General features: G+C 42.4%; 1 protein-coding gene across 1 annotated transcript in view; it reads left to right on the top strand.

Annotated features, from left to right (window-relative positions):
• Window positions 1-21,081, top strand: part of ANO2 (anoctamin 2) — a 340,992-nt gene that overhangs the window by 176,708 nt on the left and 143,203 nt on the right. The window contains exons 13-14 of the mRNA XM_055315496.1: window positions 2,266-2,348; window positions 8,356-8,466. Coding sequence (XP_055171471.1) covers window positions 2,266-2,348; window positions 8,356-8,466 — 194 coding nt within the window. The remainder of the gene's footprint in view (window positions 1-2,265; window positions 2,349-8,355; window positions 8,467-21,081) is intronic.

Genomic DNA, 21,081 nt, shown 5'->3' with positions numbered 1-21,081 from the left:
TTAAGGAATACCTACCTCATAGGGTTCTTGTGTTGGGTGAATGAGATATGTGTGTAGAGCACTTAGCATAGTGCCTGGCATACAGGGCACACAGGAGATGTGAGCTGTTCTTTGCCATTATGACAATCCTCCCTTGTCCTCATGACTCCTCTTCAGTGACTTCTTTGCTCCCTCTCATCTGTTCCCATGGTCTGGCTTCTCTTTATAGAGCCTGCAGTCAGGAAGCATTCTGAGCCCTGCTGTATGCAGAGCCCTCCTCAGGCACTGAGACAAGGATAGGAAAAGGAGAAATGCCCTCCTCCCCACCTTGCTCTCAGAGCATCCCCAGCCCCATTCCAGTGTTGGGAGGTCAGGATGCACTTATGTGAAAAAGCCTCAAATCCAAGGGAGAAACCACATGAATCTGTGCACTGTAACACAGCACCATGTAAAACAAATGTAGCTGTTAGCAACTGCGCATTCAACCAATCTGTGGGTGTTTGTTCTGCTTAGTTCTGTGCCGTGCCCGAGGTAAACAGCCAGCTAAGAGCTGAGGAATTTCACAGTCCAATTACTATGCTGCAGACCTGAATGGCAACCAACAGTGCAGTGCTGCACACAGTGAAGGGCACCGGGGGTTTTCCTGGTGGGTGGTGTCGAGGTGTGGGGGTGACCTCAGAGAGTATCACTTCCCTTCCTTTCCAGGGCACTGGACTCTAAGTACAGTAGAAGTGTAGAAAAGAGGGTGCCCCAAGCAGAATGGATCAGGAAAGGATGGTGGTAGGCAGTGGAGGGCAGCATAGGGAGGCAGGACAGTTTGCATGAGTTGGAGATGGGGAGGGCAATGAGGAGGTGACCGTAGCAGTGATGCAGCTGTGAGGTTGTGTGTTGACAGACCAAAGGAATGGATTTAGTAGACACATGGGTCAGGCCACATACAAAGGATCCCCCCATCAAGAGAAAAGAACTTAAGACAATAGGGAGCCATTGAAAGTCTAGATGGGGGAGTGTTGGCATCTTCCCTCTCCTCGCCCCTTCTTCACTGTCCAGGTGTCATTGTTCTTCAAGCTCACATGGCTTCTCTAGCAATCAGAACTCCCTCTGCTGCCTGCCCACAGCCTTTTACTGTGCCTTTCTTAAGGCCCTGATCACTTTGTGCCTTTTATTGTAGTTGTTTACAGCCATTCCCTATAGACTGTAAACAGTTTGAGAGCAACATCCACATAAGATTCACCTGATCTCCCTCGTGGTGTCTAGGACAGTGTTTTGTGTATTACAGATACCTCAGGCAGGCCCAGTTCTTTGTGCAGGGTTGGAAATTTATTCCAGCTTGCTCAAAGAACAAGAGCTATGTTATAAGAAAGCAAGAAGCAAGCTCATGGGTGCAGGTAATGGAAGGGAGCCAGGCTTCTGGGAACCGGAGCTGGAGGAGCTGTCAGAAATCCTGGCCCTTTCTCCTTTTGGGTATTAGCTGTGTGGCTCATCCCATTCCTGCTTCCTTTTGTGTCTCTTGGTTTCAGTTTTCAAAAGAGAGAATCTGCATAGTCCCTCAGCAGGCTCTGGATTAGGTGTTCAGACTTGGTATGACAAGCCACGGCTGTAGAGTGGAGGGGTTGGTTTTCCCTGGACCATGTTGGGCTGGCCCTTCAAGGGGCTGCAGGTGGCAGGCAGACTGACTGGCATGTGGGTATGGGAGTGTAGGGAGGCCCTCAGCAGCTACTTGCTAAACAGATGGAGGGCTGGGCAAATGCCCCTTCAGGGAGAGGACTCTGCCAGCGGCATGCAGGCTGCCTTGGAAGGCTGAGACACTGGAGTCAATGGAACCATTAGGAGACTGTTACATAGTCTCAGGATGGGATGCTTGGGGTCCAGAGAAGGGAAGTGGTGCTAGAGACACAAAGATGGGAAAAAGAGTGAGGGCTCTGAGGATGGGGCAGGAAGAAAGAATGTATGTGTAGGGAAGATGAACATTGTCAAAAAAGACTACAGACCCTTCCATTCTCGTTTTCTTCATCCTTCCATCTTTCTTTCATTTCTAGAGGTCACTGTTCACCCTCTTCTCATAACCTAGATGTGTGTGTGGGTGTATCTCCCCTTAACATCTATCGGGCTCTCAGGGATGGGGAATATTTTGAGCAGTTCCAGCTAGAAGTAGGAGGAAGGGAGTAAGTGCTTTAAAGAGAGTCCAAAAATTTGAAACCTCCAAGTTTATCCTCCACCCCTATTGGTGAACCCAAAGGGTACTCAAAATCCATTCTTTAATAGGATTTCTTCTTTCTTTTTAAGCTACCATGTTTCTTGAAAACTGGAAGAGATTACAGATGCGGCTGGGCTACTTCTGGGACCTGACTGGTATAGAAGAGGAAGAAGTGAGTTCCTTTGCATACTTCTCTGGGCCCTTGCTTGATTTCATTCTGGAAATAGATTTTCTGGAGTGAGATGACCACTTAACATTTGGGGTCACATCAGCTAGTCACTGGCTCCATGGTCTTAACCATGGTTGATATGCACTGAAGTCAAGAGTTCAAATCCCTGCTCTTCTCTTGAGCAGCAAGACATTGGACCTGATGGGTAGTCAGATGTCCTGGTGAACCTCACTGGAAAAAGAAATGGCACGAGAGAAAAGCCTTTGTGGTAGCTTTGAGATTTAACTTGACATTCCTCTACCTCCCATCTCCTGGGTGCTAGTGTGCATGAGGCCAGAGAGCAGGAATCGCTATCATGTAACCCAGAATGCATATGTCAGAACGCCTCTGTAAGCCTACTGAAGACCAAGGGAGAGGTATGGGTGCCAGAGGCTGATTGCCTTTGATGCCTATGGAAGGCGAAAGAAGCAATGAACTACTACAGTGTAAGCCAGTAAAGGATGGGTCAAACTGGCAGATGAGCTAAGGGCAAAGGGTAGGTTCTTTTAGAGTCTAGTTTTATGGACAGATAATACTTAATGACTGAAAACAAATCAGCCTTCCCTCTGGCTCCTATGAGAACTAGAGCCCCATTCCTGATGTCAGGAAGCTGGCAATGAGTAACGTGTGCACAGTTGCTCACAGTTCTTATCTATTCCTGCATGTTCCCATTGACTGAACAGATGTGAATATTGTATAGAGGCTCCTGATATTGTGGACATTGTTGTTGAGGTGCTGAGGACAGTGTCTGGAAAGACCAGAAGACACTGGCATTTGCCTGAGTAGTTACTTGCAAATCCTGGCCACAGGCATTATGGCAGCTGCATGGAGAGCAGGCCTTTTCTGCTTTCTCCCACAGTAATGGATGTGCCTCACCTTAGGCTTCGGATTGCTGGCTTTGTGGCCCTGTTGTCTTACGACCAAACAAATGAAATCTGCAATTTACTCTTGTTCTCAAGCCTGCATGGCTCCATATGTCTATAGCATGATGTCATCTCTTCTCCTTGATGCTCTAATGGAGCAGGTGGGCATTTCCATTACCATGCATTGAGTATGTGTGCTCACTGTATTCCAGCCCGGTGCATTCAGCATATGCTTGGCGACCATCATGGGTTCTGCGGCAGATCAGAGAATATACACTTGGATTCTACCTTCAGAGAGGATACAAATTAGGAAGATAAGCATCAGGGAATAATGAAAGCAATTGCATTTCTTGGGGGAATAATGACCAAATGAGTGCTTCCAGTAAAAGTGGGACTGTGGGGGTGGTCCTGTTGGGACATTCTAATCATACGGGTTCCATCTGCTTCAGCAGAGAGATTGACAAGGGAGTTTTGGCCACGTGTGGGGAAGTGGGAGCTCTGTTCTCCTAATGCAGGGCCTATCATGTCTCCCAAGAAGAGAAGAAGAAACATCCTGGCATCCAGGCCTAAATGGGTCCAGAGACAAGCTAGGTGTGTCTGCTAAGTAGAGCTGTGGAAGCCAGCCAGTCTCTGCTAGGAGGTGTAAACACACACAGAGAAAGCCATAGGTTATGATTCGATGCCTTCAAAAATCTCAGTCACAGGCTCTTGGAAGGGTTGGAAATATAATCAATTTTCTTTCTGTAGCCAGGTTTCCTGCTTTCTGACGAACCCAGAGAGCAGTGGTAACCTCATGGGAGGTACATGATCTCAGGAACTCTTAGGCAGGCTGAGAGGGGTCTGGCCAAGACTGGTTTGCCTGTAGCACAAGGAGATGTTCCTCATGGGCTCTGGTCACATCTGCTGGGTGAACTTACTGCAAAGTGGCTTGGTTCTACAGCATGGTTTGTGTGCCCTGAGTGTGCAAGCCCTGAGCCAGGCATGGTTGAGAGGGAGGACAGCCTTGTCTTTTCCTTAAACGTGTTTATATTTCAGACTAGAATATCAAACATGCTTTAAATTCAGTATAGTCTGAACATAGGCATTAAGCACCTACTATGTACCACCTTTTAGTATGGAGTATGGAACTATGTCAAACAGTCTCTGAGTAGCTCCAAAGGCTTACACTCAGCTAGGGTGCTTTCTGGCCTCTGAATATTTAGAATGCGATGGTGAATATGTAAGAGAAATTTCTTCTGGCTAATGTAGCCAGAAGAGGAGTGCATTTTTTTTTAACCTGAGTTTTGAAGACTGGTCAAATTTCACTGGGTAGCAAAGAGGGGAGAGGGTGCCCACAAGGAGAAACAGCAAGCAGAAGTCTTGATCTGGGAAAATTGAGGTGTAGATCAGAAAAAGCAAGATGTCCAGAAAGTGCAGTGCAGTTGGATGCAGGAACGGGTTTGGGGATGGCCGAAGCAATAAATACAGCCATGTAGCCAGGACAGGGGGCTTATTGACAGCTGGTCTGTGTCTCTTGTAGGTCATGGGAAGGCATAGAGGGCAGGATAGAATTATATTTATGACTTTGCAAGAGTCCTAGGACTTATCTGAAGTGTGAGCAGGTTTAACGTGCATTCAGGTGAGAAGCAGGAGCATACCATGGCAGGTATGACTTGGACACTGGGGAGAGGGAGACAGGAGCCCTTGGAGGTCATGATTAGGAGTTTTTTTCTATTTTAACCAGACACTGTCTCCAGGTGTCAGGAATATTCTCTGGGCCAGCTTTCTGTAACCCTAAGACATCATGCTTCTCTATGGTCTGCATTAGGAGATACTATGTGGGCCACACCAGGAAGAGTTGAACAAGTGGTGTGACTCAAGTCCAGGTGGCGAATCACGGAGAAGGGAAGGAGGGTGGAGACTGCTTTCTTTCAGGGTAGGGAAGGACTTGAACAACCAAACCCAAGATCAGCTTCCTGGGTCGGTGTGGCCCCTGCCTAAGGGTTCCTCCATTTGGAACCAGCAGGGACACCTCGAGGGACTTACTGAAAGACTCTTTGGATCCTGTTCTTGCTGAAGGGAGGCCTGCCAGACCTCAAGAGTTTTTTGCTCTGACATGGGTTAATCTTCAGCTCAGTGGGCCTCCCTCCCTGACCCAGTTAGCTTCTATCAGGCCCCATGTGTTCCTCTGAGAGACTGTGGTCTTATCTTGACACAGATGTCCTCCCCTCTGTCTCTCCCATCCCTCATCTGTCATATCAAATTTTAGGTGTCCTACATGGCTTCCTAGCACAAAGGAAGCCAAATTCTCTACCTACCTTTTCTGACCTCAGTACATATTATTCTCCTCCTTGCTCAGACCTTCTAGCCACATAGACCTTCATTCTCTCCCAGGTTTATGCCAGTCTTTGCACTGGCTATTCCCTCTGCCTAGAATGCTCTAGTCTCCACATGGCCTGTCCTTTCTTGGCTTTTCCATCCCATCCTAAATGTTACCCTCCTCAGACTCCGGGCTTTCCCTGAATCCCCATTCTAAAGCAGCCATCTTGTTTTATTTCTTCTACTCTTCTTATCCCTAGCTGCTGGCTTCTTATTTGTGTGTTCGTTTGCTTATTGTCACCTTCCTTCACTTGAAGATAGGCTCCACTGTGGCCTCAGAGCCTGGAAAGAAGTGCAGAGTGCAGCAGGAGCTTGAAAACTCTTTGATGAAGACATTTGTTGACTGTGTCTCTGGATTTACCTCTTTAGATCAAAGAAGGCTGGTCCTGAGCTGTCCTTCAGACAGCTCCTGAGGAGACCAACCAGGTGGAAGCCACTTTGGGAATATTTCCCAGGGTTTTAGTGGGAGGAGTTATGTATTTCTGATGATTTTGCATCAGACTACCACCCAGAGAGACCAGGGTGTACGAGGAACATTAGGAATAAGGAGGACCCTCCCATGGATGGGTGCATTGGCCCTACAGGGGCTAGATTCTGCTCTGGTCAGGAGCTCAGTTGTCCAGCTCCCTGCCTTTGAGGAATTCTGTAACCTCACTTGATCTTCTTGGCCACAGACAGAGAGATCCTTGTCTGACCTGCTTTAGCTGGAATGCAGAACAGCTTAAGACTCTGCTTTGAGAGTCCTGGACTCCTGTTTATACGCTGAGAATGCTCAGCTTGTTCTAGACAGATAAGGGATTTTGAATGGGGGTCTCGCATGGGATGAGGTGGGCCATAGCCACAACTAGAGGGATGTGAGGACATGCCTCTCTGTGATGTCACGGACTATCTTTGGAAAGTCAGAGGCAGGTCAAGAGCAGCCCTCCTAGTCAGTAGGGGAAGTTCTTAGCCCCTTTGCCAGGTATGAAAGGTAGAAACAACTCTAGCTAGAGGGGGTTTAGAATGCACATAATCATACTCACCGAAAAGATATTTCCATAGCTTTTTTAATGAAAATATTGTATGGAAATAATAAAAATGAAAAGTACCAGATTTCAGGGGCATGGAGGCCAACTTCAAACCAAAGTTCTCATACTATTCCTGTGGGATGTTAACTGATGGGGACAAAAGGATTTTTGCAAGAAATGATGGGTTTAAAAACATTAGGCAAGTGTCTTCACGGTAGAACTTTTCAGAGCTTCTGATATGCTCTAATTACCTCTCTCAAGTGGTATATCGTGTGGCCTTTTCCAATCTCTTAGACCCTGGAATCCCTTTTTAAAAACTACAAATCTTTTAGCATACACATTAGGAAATGATATGGTGGAGAACAGATAAAGGTGAGAGACAAAATCAGTGAACTTCACAATCATTTAGAGATTTCTGGGTGCTCTGCATGGTGCTCATTACTATGAGAAATACAAAATAAGATAGATTAGATTGCAGATCCTCATATTAGTATAAAAAGACTCTCACATCCAAAACATCTAGGAAATAATAGAAGAAAAATATGTAACTAAGAACTGCGTGTGGTAGCAGCTATAAAACTCTAGGCCACTTGAGAGGCAGGAGACTCCCCCAGGTATGCTGTAGCAGAGATGTCTTGGAAGGGATGGGGCTGATGCATGTTTAGAGATCAGTAATGATGGGATGCCTTAATACCCTTGAATTTGTCATGTTGTATTGGTCATGTTTATAAGCCACACGCATGGTTTCTCCTCTCCAATGTCATGGCATGTCCTGGGAAAGCCAAAGACTGGTCAGGAGACTAGCTTGTTGGTTTTTGGAGTCTCTAACGTGTGAAGCGGTGGTAATGAAATGTGTGTTCTCTGAGTCAACTGTGAGCCAAAGCCTGAATCCTTGCCTAGGAGTTATCGATAAATGATGCAGGAACATGAAGCCCTCACACCTGTAAGATATTCGTCCTTGGACGCTGCAGGGAAGACCTGCCAATGAAGCCAGGTGTACACTGTTAAATTCTCTTTGAAGTAAGTCATGCATCTTCCTGCTTCAGCATCTGCATTGATTTGACCGTAGTCCTCTTGATTAGTTAGGTGCTCTTTCCCATGCCTGGTGACTCACTATTCAGGTTTGTATTGCTGAATGGCTATGTGATATCTCTTGAGCATTGGTGTACTTGCCAATGAGTTACTCACCTAGGCTGTACAGGAAACAGGTTCAGGCAAGTGAGTTTTAAGATTCCCTGTGGCCATCTTTAACTTTGATGTTTATTGGTCGCCATTTTAGTTTGCAGAATAATGGAGCAGGAAGAAGTTGTGTCATTGTCCTAACTCCCAGCTGTGGGGTACATCTGTTTCTCTAGCTGGAATTTGACTCATTGAAACTTAAAGTTTGAGGTATGAGGATAGTTAGTAGGATGACCAGATGCTTCTGTTCATATCAGTTACCCAGTTAACGTTTCCTCTCTCCTTTCTCACTGGTGCCATCCCCAGGAACGTGCCCAGGTTTGGTTTTCAGTGTGGTAACAACTGTTGTGTGTCCCTTCTCTCTCCCCCCACATTGTGTTCCTGGTCTAGACTCCTTGTGATCGTGTGTGGTGTAATGGTTCATGTCCAATAGCATTTGATCCTAACCTGACTTTACTGTACTTGTGGTGTCTGGTTATAACCCACAGGCTATAACCCACAGGTTATAACCACAGAGTCACTCTCTGCCTGTTTACTAACCACACATTGACTCTTGGGTTTTAGGAACATTCCCGGCCTGAGTATGAAACCAAAGTTCGAGAGAAAATGTTGAAGACCAGCGGCAAGTCAGTTGTCCAGAAATTGGGTACCAATATGACTGAGAATGAAGATGAGGTAAGATGTTCACCTGCTGTTCTCTGTCTTTTTTATTTCTTAAGATCCTGTTGTCATTTCATTTGGAATGCCTTCATGGACAGAGACTAGACTAAGGGAAGGGGTTGATGGGAATGGGACAGGGGGGAATGATTCATGACCCTTCTTGTTGACCTGCACCCAGAGCTCATGGGGAGTGGGCCTTTGCCATGACTTGGTTTGTCTCTCTTTCCTGGGTGGCAGTGTTTAGGCAAAATGGGAAAGCACATTAGAGAAGAAAGAAACAGTTTCAGGCCTGGTTCCTCCGGAATCCATCACCTCAATATCTAATAATGATAACTACCACCATACTAACTAGCATAATGGTAGCTAACCCTTGTCGAATGCTTGCTCTAGGCTAGGTGTCAGTCTCAGTGCATTATATATTTTATTCTCACAATAAATTTGTGAAGCTGGCACTCTGGTTAGGTATATGGAAACTAATGAAAAACAGTTATGTTCATAGCTTAAGTCAGTTGTCAGAGGTCACCCAGCCAGGAAATGGTGAGTGGATCTGGGATTCCAAGCCTGGTTCATCTCTGACAGTCTAGTGCAGCTAACCACTATGTAAACCTGCCTTTCAAATGCAATGAAGAGGTCCAAGCAAGAAATTACTCTCTTAGGGCTGGCAGAGGCAAATTCATGCCTGTGCTCACTTGAGCTACTCATACAGTTTTCCTTATATTTCATTTTATCTAGGTGGGCTTTCACAAGTAGATGATGGTGAACCTGTCTTCTGAGTCCTATTTCGGAATTTTAGGATGGCATTAAGACATTAAAACAGAGCTTCAGAATCTGTGCTGTGATCTGTAAATACTCATAGTGTGTGTGAGCTGAGGGTACGGTGTAGGGGGCTCCTCTTTGGCAGTGCCTGTCTGCTCTGAGTTCCACCCTTCTTTGAAACCAAGAGTGAGTGAGTGTGTGTGTGTGTGTGTGTGTGTGTGTGTGTGTTTATGTCTTTCCTAATCTGGCTCCTGAAAAAAATCAACAAGATTGGAAATCTGTTGTTTTTGCATGTGTCTTTTCTCCATCTTGGATTTGAATTCAAATTTCATTTAATTTTACATTCTTAAAGTTGGAACCATTCATGTTAACATGCAAATTTATTCAAGCACCAAAACAGAAGAATGTAGTGTTTTTGAGCCAGAACACTGGCTTTTTTCTTCTTTCTCTTTCTCTCTCTCTCTCTTTCTTGAGAAAACAAGACTTAAACAGAAGAGAAAGAGGGTGGCCCTCTGAGTTATTTTTTTTTCCTAGACAAGAAGTAAGTCCAAGACCACCAATTATTCAGGGAAATAATGAATTCATTCTTAGGAAAGCCTAATCATCACCACCACCCTCATCAGAAAGCATACATTTTGTGTTCTGTCAGCTTCAGCAACTCCAGGCAACCTTCTTTCTCCACACCAGAGCAATATACAATGGGTAATTTTATGGAAATCACATGTAACTTTTATTGACCACTGACTCATTTAATTTTAATTCCATAGACGGGAATGCCAAGGAGCTGGAATTGCGTACATTGAGGCTGTGGTTCTAATATAAACTTTGCTTGGATATATATGCATGATAGGTTGCATAACTTTCAGGAACCATGAATAATTGAAAAACATCTGAATGCATTATAAATGATACATATGTTTATGTTTTAGCATTCAACATCTATTTCCATTACACTGTTGAGAATGCAAAGCTCAAAGCATCTAATGTCTTATGGGCACTGGGGAGAAAATGACCTTCCCAGATGAGCAGGGCAAGATGAAAATGGCCTGGAGTTGGATTGTCAGCATCCTCCTCATGTTCCCTCCATTCTATAGTAAATATTCTGTTCTTGCTATAAATCTAGCCAAAGGTGGGAAATGATGGATGATGGGAGGAAAACATGTTGCTGTCTGATGGGACAGATGCTGTTCATACTTGCAGGAAGAGTCAAGGTCAATGTTCATGGCATAACATGGCTCTGGGGCACCCTCATCTGTGGGATATTTAGGAAAGGCACCTTCTGCTGGGGAACAGACAGAGACTAAGACCCAAAGTCTAGCTGGTTGTTTTGGATATGTGCCTTTCATCCCAGAGGATCATCTTGTCTCTGCCTTCACTGTGACCCTGAGGCTGCATATCTCCTTACTTTCCCTCTTTTTGGATGATTAGCTACCATTTATTGAGACTCAGAGTGGTATGGGAATTTGCTGAAGACCACATAACTTGTAGGGAAGCTGATAGTCAAACTCTGCTAGCTTCACCTAATCCCCAAGGCCCATTGCTCTTTTTTTTTTTTTAAGTTTGTAGATACCAAGCCCATTGTTAAAAATATCTTTATTGAGATTTAGTCCTCAGACTATAAAATTCACCCATTTAAAATCTATAATTCATTAGTTTTTAGTGCATTTGCAGATTTGTGTAGCCATTTCCATTGTCTAAGTTTAAAATATTTTTATTACCCCAAAAAGAAACCCTTTCCCCAGTAGTTACCAAGCTCTGGGAAACAACTAATCTACTTTGTGTTCTACGGAATTGCCTATTCTGGACTTTCATGTCAGTGGAATCATGCAAAATGTGTCTGTAGCTTCTTTCACTTGGCAAAGCATTCTCATGATTCATCCATGTTTTAGCTACATCAGTACTTAACTCTTTTTTATTGCCAAATAATGTTCCATATTTTGTATATACCTCATTTATCAGTTGATGGACATCTGGACCCACTTATTGGGTATTATGAATAGTGATGCTATGAATATTTGTGTACAAATTTTTGTGTGGAGGTATGTTTTCATATATCTTGGATGCATAAGTAAGAGTGGAATTACTGGGTCTCATGGTACCTGCATATATAACACTTTGAAGAACTACCATGCTATTTCTCAGACTAACCATGCCATTTTACATTGTTTTAAAGATTTATTTATTTTAAAGAGAGAGTGAGAGCACAAGCATGCATTTACAGGTGGAGGGGGAGGGCAGGAGAGGTAGAGAATCTGTCCTTATACCAGTGCCACATTGTTTTAATTACTATACCTGTGTAATAAGTGTTGAAATTGAGGATGTGATTTTGACTTTGTGCTTCTGTTTCAATTATTTTGATGATTCTGAGTGCCTTGCATTTCTATATGAATTTCATGACCAGATTGTCAGTTTCTGCAAAAAACCCAAGCTAGGATTTTTGGTATTGATTGCGTTGAATCTGCAGATTAATTTAGGAACTATTGCCATCTTATCATAGTAAAGTCTTATAATCTATGAACATGGTATATCTTTTTATTTAGATCTTCTTTAGTTTCTTGCAACAGTGTTTTATATTTTCAGTGTACAAGTCGTGTACGTGTTTTGTTAAATTTGTTTATGATTATTTTATTCTTTTTGATGTTATTAAAATGTAATTGTTTTCTTAATTTCACTTTTGCATTGTTCATTACTAGCATATAAAAATATAATAGATTTTTAAAAAATATTTATTTATTTTAGAGAGAGAGAGAGAGCCTGTGAGTGAGCATGGGGGGGGAGGCAGAGGGCAAGGGTGAGAGAAACTCCAGCACACTCCTATTTGAGCTCAGAGGTTCACATGGGGCTTAATCTCACAACCCTGAGATCATGACCTGAGCTGAAACCAAGAGTTGGATGCTCAACTGACTGTGCCACCCAGGGACCCCTTGATTTTTTTGTATATTGATTTTGTATCCCACAACTGCTGACCTCATTTTTAATTGTTTTTAGTGAATTCCTTAGGATTTTCTATTTATGAAATCATGTCATCTGTGAATAGTTTTACTTCTTCCTTCCCCAATCTGGATGCATTTTATTTCTTTCTTTCCCTATCTCTCTCTTTCTATTTTACCCAGCTGATTGCCCTGACTAGAATTTTTTGTACAATGTTGAACAGAAGTGGTGAGAGCGGACTTCCTTGTCTTTTTCTTGATCTTAGAAGGAAAAAAAAAAATCAGTCTTTCGCCTTTAAGTATGATGTTCACTGTAGCCCATTGCTTTTTTGTTCCCTCTTTATAAATTTCCCAGAGAACAATTTATATCACATCATCATGATGTTGATCTGAAATGAAACATTCTATACTGTAATGAGGTGATGACTACCATCTCCAGATTGTGGAGGTATAATGTGGTATGACTGATGGTTGGCAGGGTCATGGTACTCTCATCAGGTAGAGAAACTTTTCTCTGTCACATGGGGAGATTGAATTATAGCTTCTGCAGTTCTAAGAGTTGGTAGCTTTCTTTGTTTATATGATAGATGATGTTGGTCATTAGCCCATAACTTTGGGGCATAGACTGTTCCTTATTTGTCTTAGATGTTGTTAATTTAGATATTCTTATATCTGTTTTTTTTTTACATTTGCCTTTTTTAAAAGTTCTTACTTAAATTCCAGTTAGTTAACATACAGCATAATATTGGTTTCAGGTGTACAATATAGTGATTCAACACTTCCATAGAACACTCAATATTCATGATTTACTTCACCATCCCCCCACCCACCTCCCCATCAGTTCTCTACACTTAAGAGTCTGGGGACACCTAGGTAGCTCAGCAGTTGCATGTCTGCCTTTGGCTCAGGGCAGAAGGGCATGATCCTGGGTCCGGGGATGGAGTCCTGCATCAGGCTCCCGGCGAGGAGCCTGCTTCTCCCTCTGCCTATGTTTCTGCATCTCTCTGTGTGTCTCTCATGAATAAAAAAGTAAAATCTTAAAAAAAAAAAAGAGTCTGTTACTTGGTTTGCACCTCTCTCTCTCTCTCTCTTTCTCTTTACCTCTTTGCTCATTTGTTTTGTTTCTTAAATTCTACATATAAATGTAATTATATGGTATTTGTCTTTCTCTGACTGACTCATTTCGCTTAACATTATACTCTGTGGCTCCATCCATGTCATTGCAAATGGCAAGATTTCATTCTTTTTGATGGCTGAGTAATAGTCCATTATACACACATACACACACACACACCATTTCTTCATTATCCATTGATCAGTTGGTGAATACTTGGGCTGTTTTCATAATTTGGCTATTGTAGATAATGCTGCTATAAACATCAGGGTGCATGTATACCTTTGAATTAGTATTTTTGTATCATTTGGGTAAATACTTAGTACTGCAGTTGCTAGATCATAGGGTAGTTCTCTTTTTAACTTTTTGAAGAAACTCCATACTGTTTTTCGGAGTGGCTGTACCAGTTTGCACTCCTAGCAACAGTACAAGAGGGTTCCTTTTTCTCCACATCTTTGCCAACACTTGTTTTTGCATTTTTTATTTTAGCCATTCTGACAGGTATGAAGTGATATCTCATTGTAGTTTTCATTTGTATTTCACTGGGGATCAGTGATATTGACATCTTTTCATATCTGTTGACCATTTGTGTGTCTTTGGACAAATGTCTATTCATGTCTTTTGCCTATTTTTAATTGAATTATTCATTTTTGGGGTGTTGACTTTATAAATTCTTTATACATTTTGGATACTAACCCTTTATTGAATATGTAATTTGCAGATATCTTCTCCCATTCCATAGGTTCCCTTTTAATTTTGTTGATTGTTTCTTTCACTGCAGAAGCTTTTTATTTTGATGGAGTCCTAATAGCTTATTTTTGCTTTTGTTTCACTTGTCTCAGGATACCTATCTAGAAGGAAGTTGCTACAGCTGATATCAAAGAGGTTATTGCCTGTGTTTTCTTCTAGGATTTTTATGGTTTCAGGTCTTACTTTTAGATCTTTAATCCATTTTGCACCTATTTTTGTGTATGGTGTAAGAAATTGGTCCAGTTTCATTTTTTTGCATGTTGCTGTCCAGTTTTGCCAATACCATTTTTGAAGAGATTATCTTTTTTCCATTGGGTATTCTTTTATGCTTTGTCAAAGATTAATTGACCATGTAGTTGTGAGTTCATTGCTGGATTTTCTATTCTGTTCTGTTGATGGCTGTGTCTATTTTTGTGCCAGTACCATACTGTCTTGATTGCTACAGCCTTGTAATATAACTTGAAGTCTGGAATTGTGATGCCTCCAGATTTGCTTTTCTTTTTCAAGGTTGCTTTGGCTATTTGGGGTCTCATGTGGTTCCATACAAATGCTACTGGTATTTTGATAGGGATTGCATTAAATGTGTAGATTGCTTTGGGTAATATCGACATTTTAACAATATTTGTTCTTCCTATCCATGAGCATGGAATATTTTTCCATTTCTTTGTGTCATCTTCAATTTCTTCCATCACTGTTTTATAGTTTTCAGAGTACAGGTCTTTTACTTCTTTGGTTAGATTTATTCCCAGGTATCTTACGGTTTTTGGTGCAATTGTAAATGGACTTGATACCTTAATTTCTTTTTTTGCTGTTTCATTATTGCAACAGATTTCTGATTCTGTATCTTGTGGCTCTACCGAATTTGTTCATCAGTTCTGTCAGTTTTTTGGTGGAGTCTTTTGGGTTTTCTATATAGAGTATCATGTCACCCACAAATAATGAAAGTTTTACTTCTTCCTTGTTGATTTGGGGGACTTTTTATTTCTTTTTGTTGTCTGATTGCTGTGGCTAAGACTTTCAGGGCTATGTTAAATAACAGTGGTGAGAGTGGAGATCCCTGTCTTGTTCCTGACCATAGAGGAAAAGCTCTCAGCTTTTCCTCATTGAGTATGATGTCAGCTGTTGGTTTTTCATATATGGCCTTTATTATGTTGAGGTATGTTCCCTCTAAACCTACTTTGTTGTGGGTTTTTATCATGAATGGGTGTTGTATTTTGTCAAATGCTTTTTTTCTGCATCTCTTGAAATGATCGCATGGTTCTTATCCTTTCTTTTATTAATGTGGTGTGTCATGTTGATTGATTTGTGAATGTTGAACCACCTTTGCAACCCAGAAATAAATCCCACTTGATTGTGGTAAATGATTTTTTAAAATGTACTGTTGGATTCATTTTGCTAGTATTTTATTGAGAATTTTTGCACCCATGTTCATCAGGGATATTAGCCTTACTTCTCTTTTTTAGTAGAGCCTTCGTCTGGTTTTGGTATCAGGGTAATATTGACTTCATAGTATGAATTTGGAAGTTTTCCTTCCTTTTCTATTTTTTTTGAATAGTTTGAAAAGAATAGGTATTAACCCTTCTTTAAATTTCTGATAGAATTCACCTGTGAATCCATCTGGCCCTGGACTATTGTTTGTTCGGAGTTTCCTGATTACTGATTCCGTTTCTTTGCTTGTTATCAGTTTGTTAGTTTTCCATTTCTTCCTGTTTCAGTTTTGGTATGTATGTCTTTTTAGAAATTTGTCTATTTCTTCCTGGTTGTTTGATTTTTTTGGTATATATATTTTCATAATCTCTGATAATTGTATTTTTGTGGTATTCGTTGTGATTTTTCCTCTCTCATTTGTGATTTTATTTATTTATGTCCTTTCTCTTTTCCTTTTTGATAAATCTGGCTATGGGCTTACCAATTTTATTAATTTTTTCAATGAACCATCTCCTGGTTTCATTGATCTATTCTGCTGGGGTTTTTTAAGTTTCTATATCATTTATTTCTGGCCTAATCTTTTTATTTCCTTCCTCTGCTAATCTTAGACTGTATTCATTTTTCTTTTTCTGACTCCTTTAGGTGTAAGGTTAGGTTGTTTATTTGGAATTTTTCTTGCAATATGAACCTTTTACTGTCACTTTTGCTGCATTCCAGAGATTTTGGACTGTTGTGTTTTCATTTTCACTTGTGTCCATGTATTTTTTTAATTTCCTTTTGATTTCCTGATTGACCCATTCTTTGTTTATAAACATGTTGCCTAGCCTCCATGTATTTGTGTTTTTCCAAATTTTTTCTTGTGGTTGACTTCTAGTTTCATAGCATTGTGATCAGAAAAGGTGCATGGTATGATTACAGTCTTTTAGTATTTGTTGAGACTTGTTTTGTGACCTAAAATGTGATATATTCTGGAAATGTTCCATGTATGCTTGTAAAGAATATGTATTCTGCTATTTTAGGATTAAATGTTCTGTAATATATCTGTTAAGTCCATCTGGTCCTGTGTATCATTCAAAGCCATTGTTTCTTTGTTGATTTTCTGTTTAGGTGATCTGTCCATTGATATAAAGGGGCTTTTAAAGTCCCTTCCTGTTATTCTATTATTGTTAATTAGTTCCTTTATGTTTGTTATTAACTTTTTTATATTTGGGTGCTTCCATGTTGGGTGCATTAATATTTTCAATTGTTAGATCTTCTTGTTGAATTGTTCCCTTTATGATTATATAGTGTCCTTCTTGTCTCTTATTACAGTCTTTGTTTTGAAATCCAGTTTGTCTGATATAAGTATTGCTACTCCATCTTTCTTTTGATGTGCATTTGTATGATAAATGTTTCTCCATCTCTTCACTTCCAATCTGCAGGTGTCTTTAGGTCCAAAATAGGTCTCTTCATAGGCTTCTTACATCTATTATGATTTTCATGATTTTCAAGGGTATGGGCATAGTGAGGATAGGAGTAATGATAAAATTATGAGTGGTATTTATGGGCTGCTTACTGTGTGTAAGGCTTTACATGTTTTATTTCATTTAGTCTCAAAACCATTAATATCTCCAATTTATATAAGATAAGGCTCAAGATTAAAGAAATAAACAACTTGCTTGGTGCTGACATGTGAGCCAGATGGTCTGACTCAAGAGCAGTGCTATTGACCACTGTGCTCCTCTGTCTTTCAAATGTTTTCCCTCAACATATCCTCAAATACTACTAAAAAGTCATGCTTGTTTCTTCTTCCTTATACTAAAGGCAAGAAGGATAGCAGTATTCATTGGAAAGATGAGTATAAGACAAACTTGCTACCCCACTGTTTCTTTTTGTGTTAATTGCTCATGGGGTGATGTTCTATTTCCACTGAGGATAATAGTAAGTAGAATTAGCTCAATTTGCAGCAGCAGGTTCAACAGACAGTAGGGAAAACTCAGGAACATAAACACAGATATATATATATATGTTGTGTTTCCAAGGAAGAATATAGAGTCTGAGACTTTTAATAAAAGAATAAGCTCTTTTTTTTTTTTCCTGGATCAGCTTAAATCTTTTCTGGACTAGTCTGTCCTGGACAGATTTGGAGCTTTTCTCAAGTTTCCCTCTGGGGCAAGATTTTTCTGTTTTTACAGGATGATAAAGCTCTAAGCTGAATACAAATGGCAAGGTGCTATGGATAGCAGCGGTGGGGGGGGGGGGGTTGGGGGAAGTCCCAATCTTTCCTCTCATCTCTTTGACTTTTCACTCAGCCCCTTTTGATTCCAACCCATGCCTCCTTTTTTTTCCCCTAATAAACTTTGTATTAGCTAGGGTACACTCAGAAAGCAGAGCACATGCCAGTTGAGGGAAAACAATACGAGGACCTAATTGCAGAGGTGTTTGAACTGGGCAAGTAGGGGGAAACGGGGACCAGAGAGGCAGCCACAGGGAATTACTGTGATTCTTAGAACTGGAAAGATAAGGAGGGAGGTGGAATTACCAGAAGCCAGGTGCTGGGACCACGCAGTGGGGGCTGGAACCCTGCAGAAAGTGCTGCCATTTCTGGAGATGTAAATGGAGAGAATGGAGGGAAAGAACACGAATCTCCCCCCTCCTGCCCTCCTGTTTCCCACCAGTGCCGCCTTTCCCCATTGGCCAAACCTAACTGAAAGGCAACTGTTGGCTTTGTCAAGGGAACATCATTTTCAAGGGTCAGTACCCTGCCACAGCCAAACAGAGGAAGAGAATGGCAGAGAGTAGATCTGAGAGCAAGTGGCAAATGCACAAGTGTTCAATCAGTAAGCCAGAGTATTCCTCTTATTCATTGTAGCTGGCAAGACACAGATCATCACTAGCCTGGCCCTTTTTTGGGGGAGCTGAGAAACTTTTGGGGCAGAGAAATAAAAATTTGGCAAAAAGCATAAGAATGCCTGCCACTGACATAATGCTCAGTCGTTCAGACTGCTCCTGAGTTGTATTTGTGTGAGCATGTGTGAGTGTTTGTTAGCATGTGTGTGTTGGAGAGACAGAGCACGGGTGTGAGGGGGTTATTGGAGTGACAGGGGTAGATTCAGATAACTGATGGCTTCAAAGAGGAGGAGAAATTTTTTTTTTTAGAGATTTTATTCACTTATTCATGAGAGACAGAGAGAGAGAGAGAGAGGCAGAGACATAGGCAGAGGGAGAAGCAGGCTCCGTGTGGGGAGCCCAAAGCAGAACTTGATCCCAGGACCCCGGGATCATGACCTGAGCCAAAGGCAGGCCCTCAACCACTGAGCCACCCAGATGTCCCAGAAATGTATTTTTGTGTCAAGGGACAAGGAGTATGTAGCAAGCTGGGGGGGGTGGCAAATGTGAGTCTTCAACGCATGTTCTCCTGTGAAGAGTCTCACTAAAAGGACTCTAAAATAAACTCCTCTTTAACTGGTCCTGGGGGTTTACCTCCTGAGACTCGCCCCCCAACTGTTTATCCAGCGTGGCTGCAGCACCTGTCGTCCCCGTGCAGCCAGGCACGGCCTGCGATGCTGCACTTAATGAATGTTTTATAGGGAGCGTCGAAGCTGGAGCATGTGCCAAGACAAGGCCTGGGGAGAGATGGGTGTTAATTTACTGTACCGTGCACCACCGTGGGGACAATTATTTCAAAAGAAAACTCATCTAAAGTCAAAGTATTGAAACATTTACGACAGATGCCTCTGGCAGGCGCAAAAAACAAACATGTGGAGTAAATTATGCATCATTGCAGGGCCTTTGACAAGGAGGCCGTGGGGCAACAGCAGGAAGCCAGGGACCTTCAGAGAGTCTGGGGAGAAGAGGGGGTGGGGGGAAGGATCTGCCTGGACCCTCACTCTGGGCCAATGGGCTCTGGCCTTGGCTTTCCATGAAGGCCCTGGTAGTCTATGGGGGATGTTCCTGGGGAGCAGACTCAAGTTCCCTCGGGCCCTCTTTGAAGGCACTAAATGCCTTGACCATTTGAGGGTAAAAAAAAAAAGAATTTAAGTAATTGTCTCAGACCCTCCTTAAGAGGTTAAAGAAGGTTCCCCATTAGCGCAGGGAAGCAGTGGGAGGGGAGCAGGAAATGACTCCATTTGCCAGAGAAGGACATTGTGAAGAGCTGAGGTGAGGCTTGAGGCCGGGGCCATTGCAAAAAGCCAAGATCCCTAGTCTGCTGTATTTTTGGGGTGTCTCATGGCCTCACACTATTAAGGCTGAGTTTATGGAGACAGGGGCCACTCTGTGCCTTCATTCTGTCCTGCGCTTCTGCATGAACTGAAGACTAGCTGTCACATCTGGAAGGAGGCAGATTCTGTCCCATGCTGCAGGACCTCCCAGAAGAGTCAAGCCCCTTGGCTCACAGATCAGCCACTGACTTGAACTGATGAGGACCGGCTGACCAGGGCTGGTCCCCTCTCAGATCCTGTGGTGCCATGCCATTCATCCCTGTTCCCCTGGAATTCCTCAGGTTTGATGTTAAGGGCAAGGGGACAGACAGGTCATTGTGTACGATGTAGCTCCGCAGCAAAACACAACTTACAAAGTCGAATTGTTGCTTGAAGGCCACCCCCTGACAATTTCATGTACTTTTATTTATTTTATTTTATTTTATTTTATTTTATTTTATTTTATTTTATTTTATTTCATCTTATTTTATTAATTTTATTTTATGTTTTTACCAATTGTCATTTTTTTTTTTTTATTTTTTTTTTTTTATTTTTTTTTTTTTACTTATGATAGTCACAGAGAGAGAGAGGCAGAGACACAGGCGGAGGGAGAAGCAGGCTCCATGCACCGGGAGCCTGACGTGGGATTCGATCCCGGGTCTCCAGGATCGCGCCCTGGGCCAAAGGCAGGCGCCAAACTGCTGCGCCACCCAGGGATCCCCAATTGTCATTTTTTTAAAAAAATTCCTTGTTTCCAGCTCTGGGTCATCTGTTTCTCGTTCTCTTACTCTCCATCCCCTTCCCACTCTCTGGCTCTCCCTGTCTTCCATCTTTCAGGAGAGGTTTCTGTTTCTCACCTGTGGTCCCCTCCTCCTGGGGGCAGTCTTGTCAAGGGAAATGAGTAGGCGAAGGAGCAGAGAAATGGATGACTAGGGAGTCAATCCTATTTGACCATAGAATGGAGATGTCTTCTTAGGAGTCGTAGTTAAGGACTTAAATTTGGCATTTTGGGGTTCTGCATCCCTTTCCATTATTGGTGGGATTCTGCTCCACCTAGAGGAAGGGCCAGGCTAGGATATATGGTCCTTGCAAGCAGCCTGCAGGCCACAGCCCCAGACTACCAGAGGACAGTGGCCTTCTCTGCCATGGCATCAAGAAGTGAGTAGTGTGTGAGCAGTTGACTCCAGGAAGGCTACTGGAGGAGTGTTATGGAACAGCCCACAGGTGATTCTGACTACCCCCTTCAGAGTCACTGTTGTGGGAAGTGAGACAAGATGGAGGTTTCCTGAAGAGGGAAATGTCATGAGGAGCAGTAAGTGAGATGCGTCTGCCTCTCAGTGTACTGCAGAGCCTGGCTGGGTCTTTTAGTGAGTAAGTCCCTCCACTGGAGTTTGGGACTGACCCTCTCTGCACAGAATTTAGCCCTATCTGAAGTGGTGTTGCAGGTAACGTTTTTTAAACATTAAAATTG

Source organism: Nyctereutes procyonoides, unplaced genomic scaffold (assembly GCF_905146905.1).
Source record: "Nyctereutes procyonoides isolate TBG_1078 unplaced genomic scaffold, NYPRO_anot_genome, whole genome shotgun sequence".
Taxonomy (NCBI): Eukaryota; Metazoa; Chordata; class Mammalia; order Carnivora; family Canidae; genus Nyctereutes; species Nyctereutes procyonoides.
This window is presented reverse-complemented; position numbering and strand designations above follow the sequence as displayed.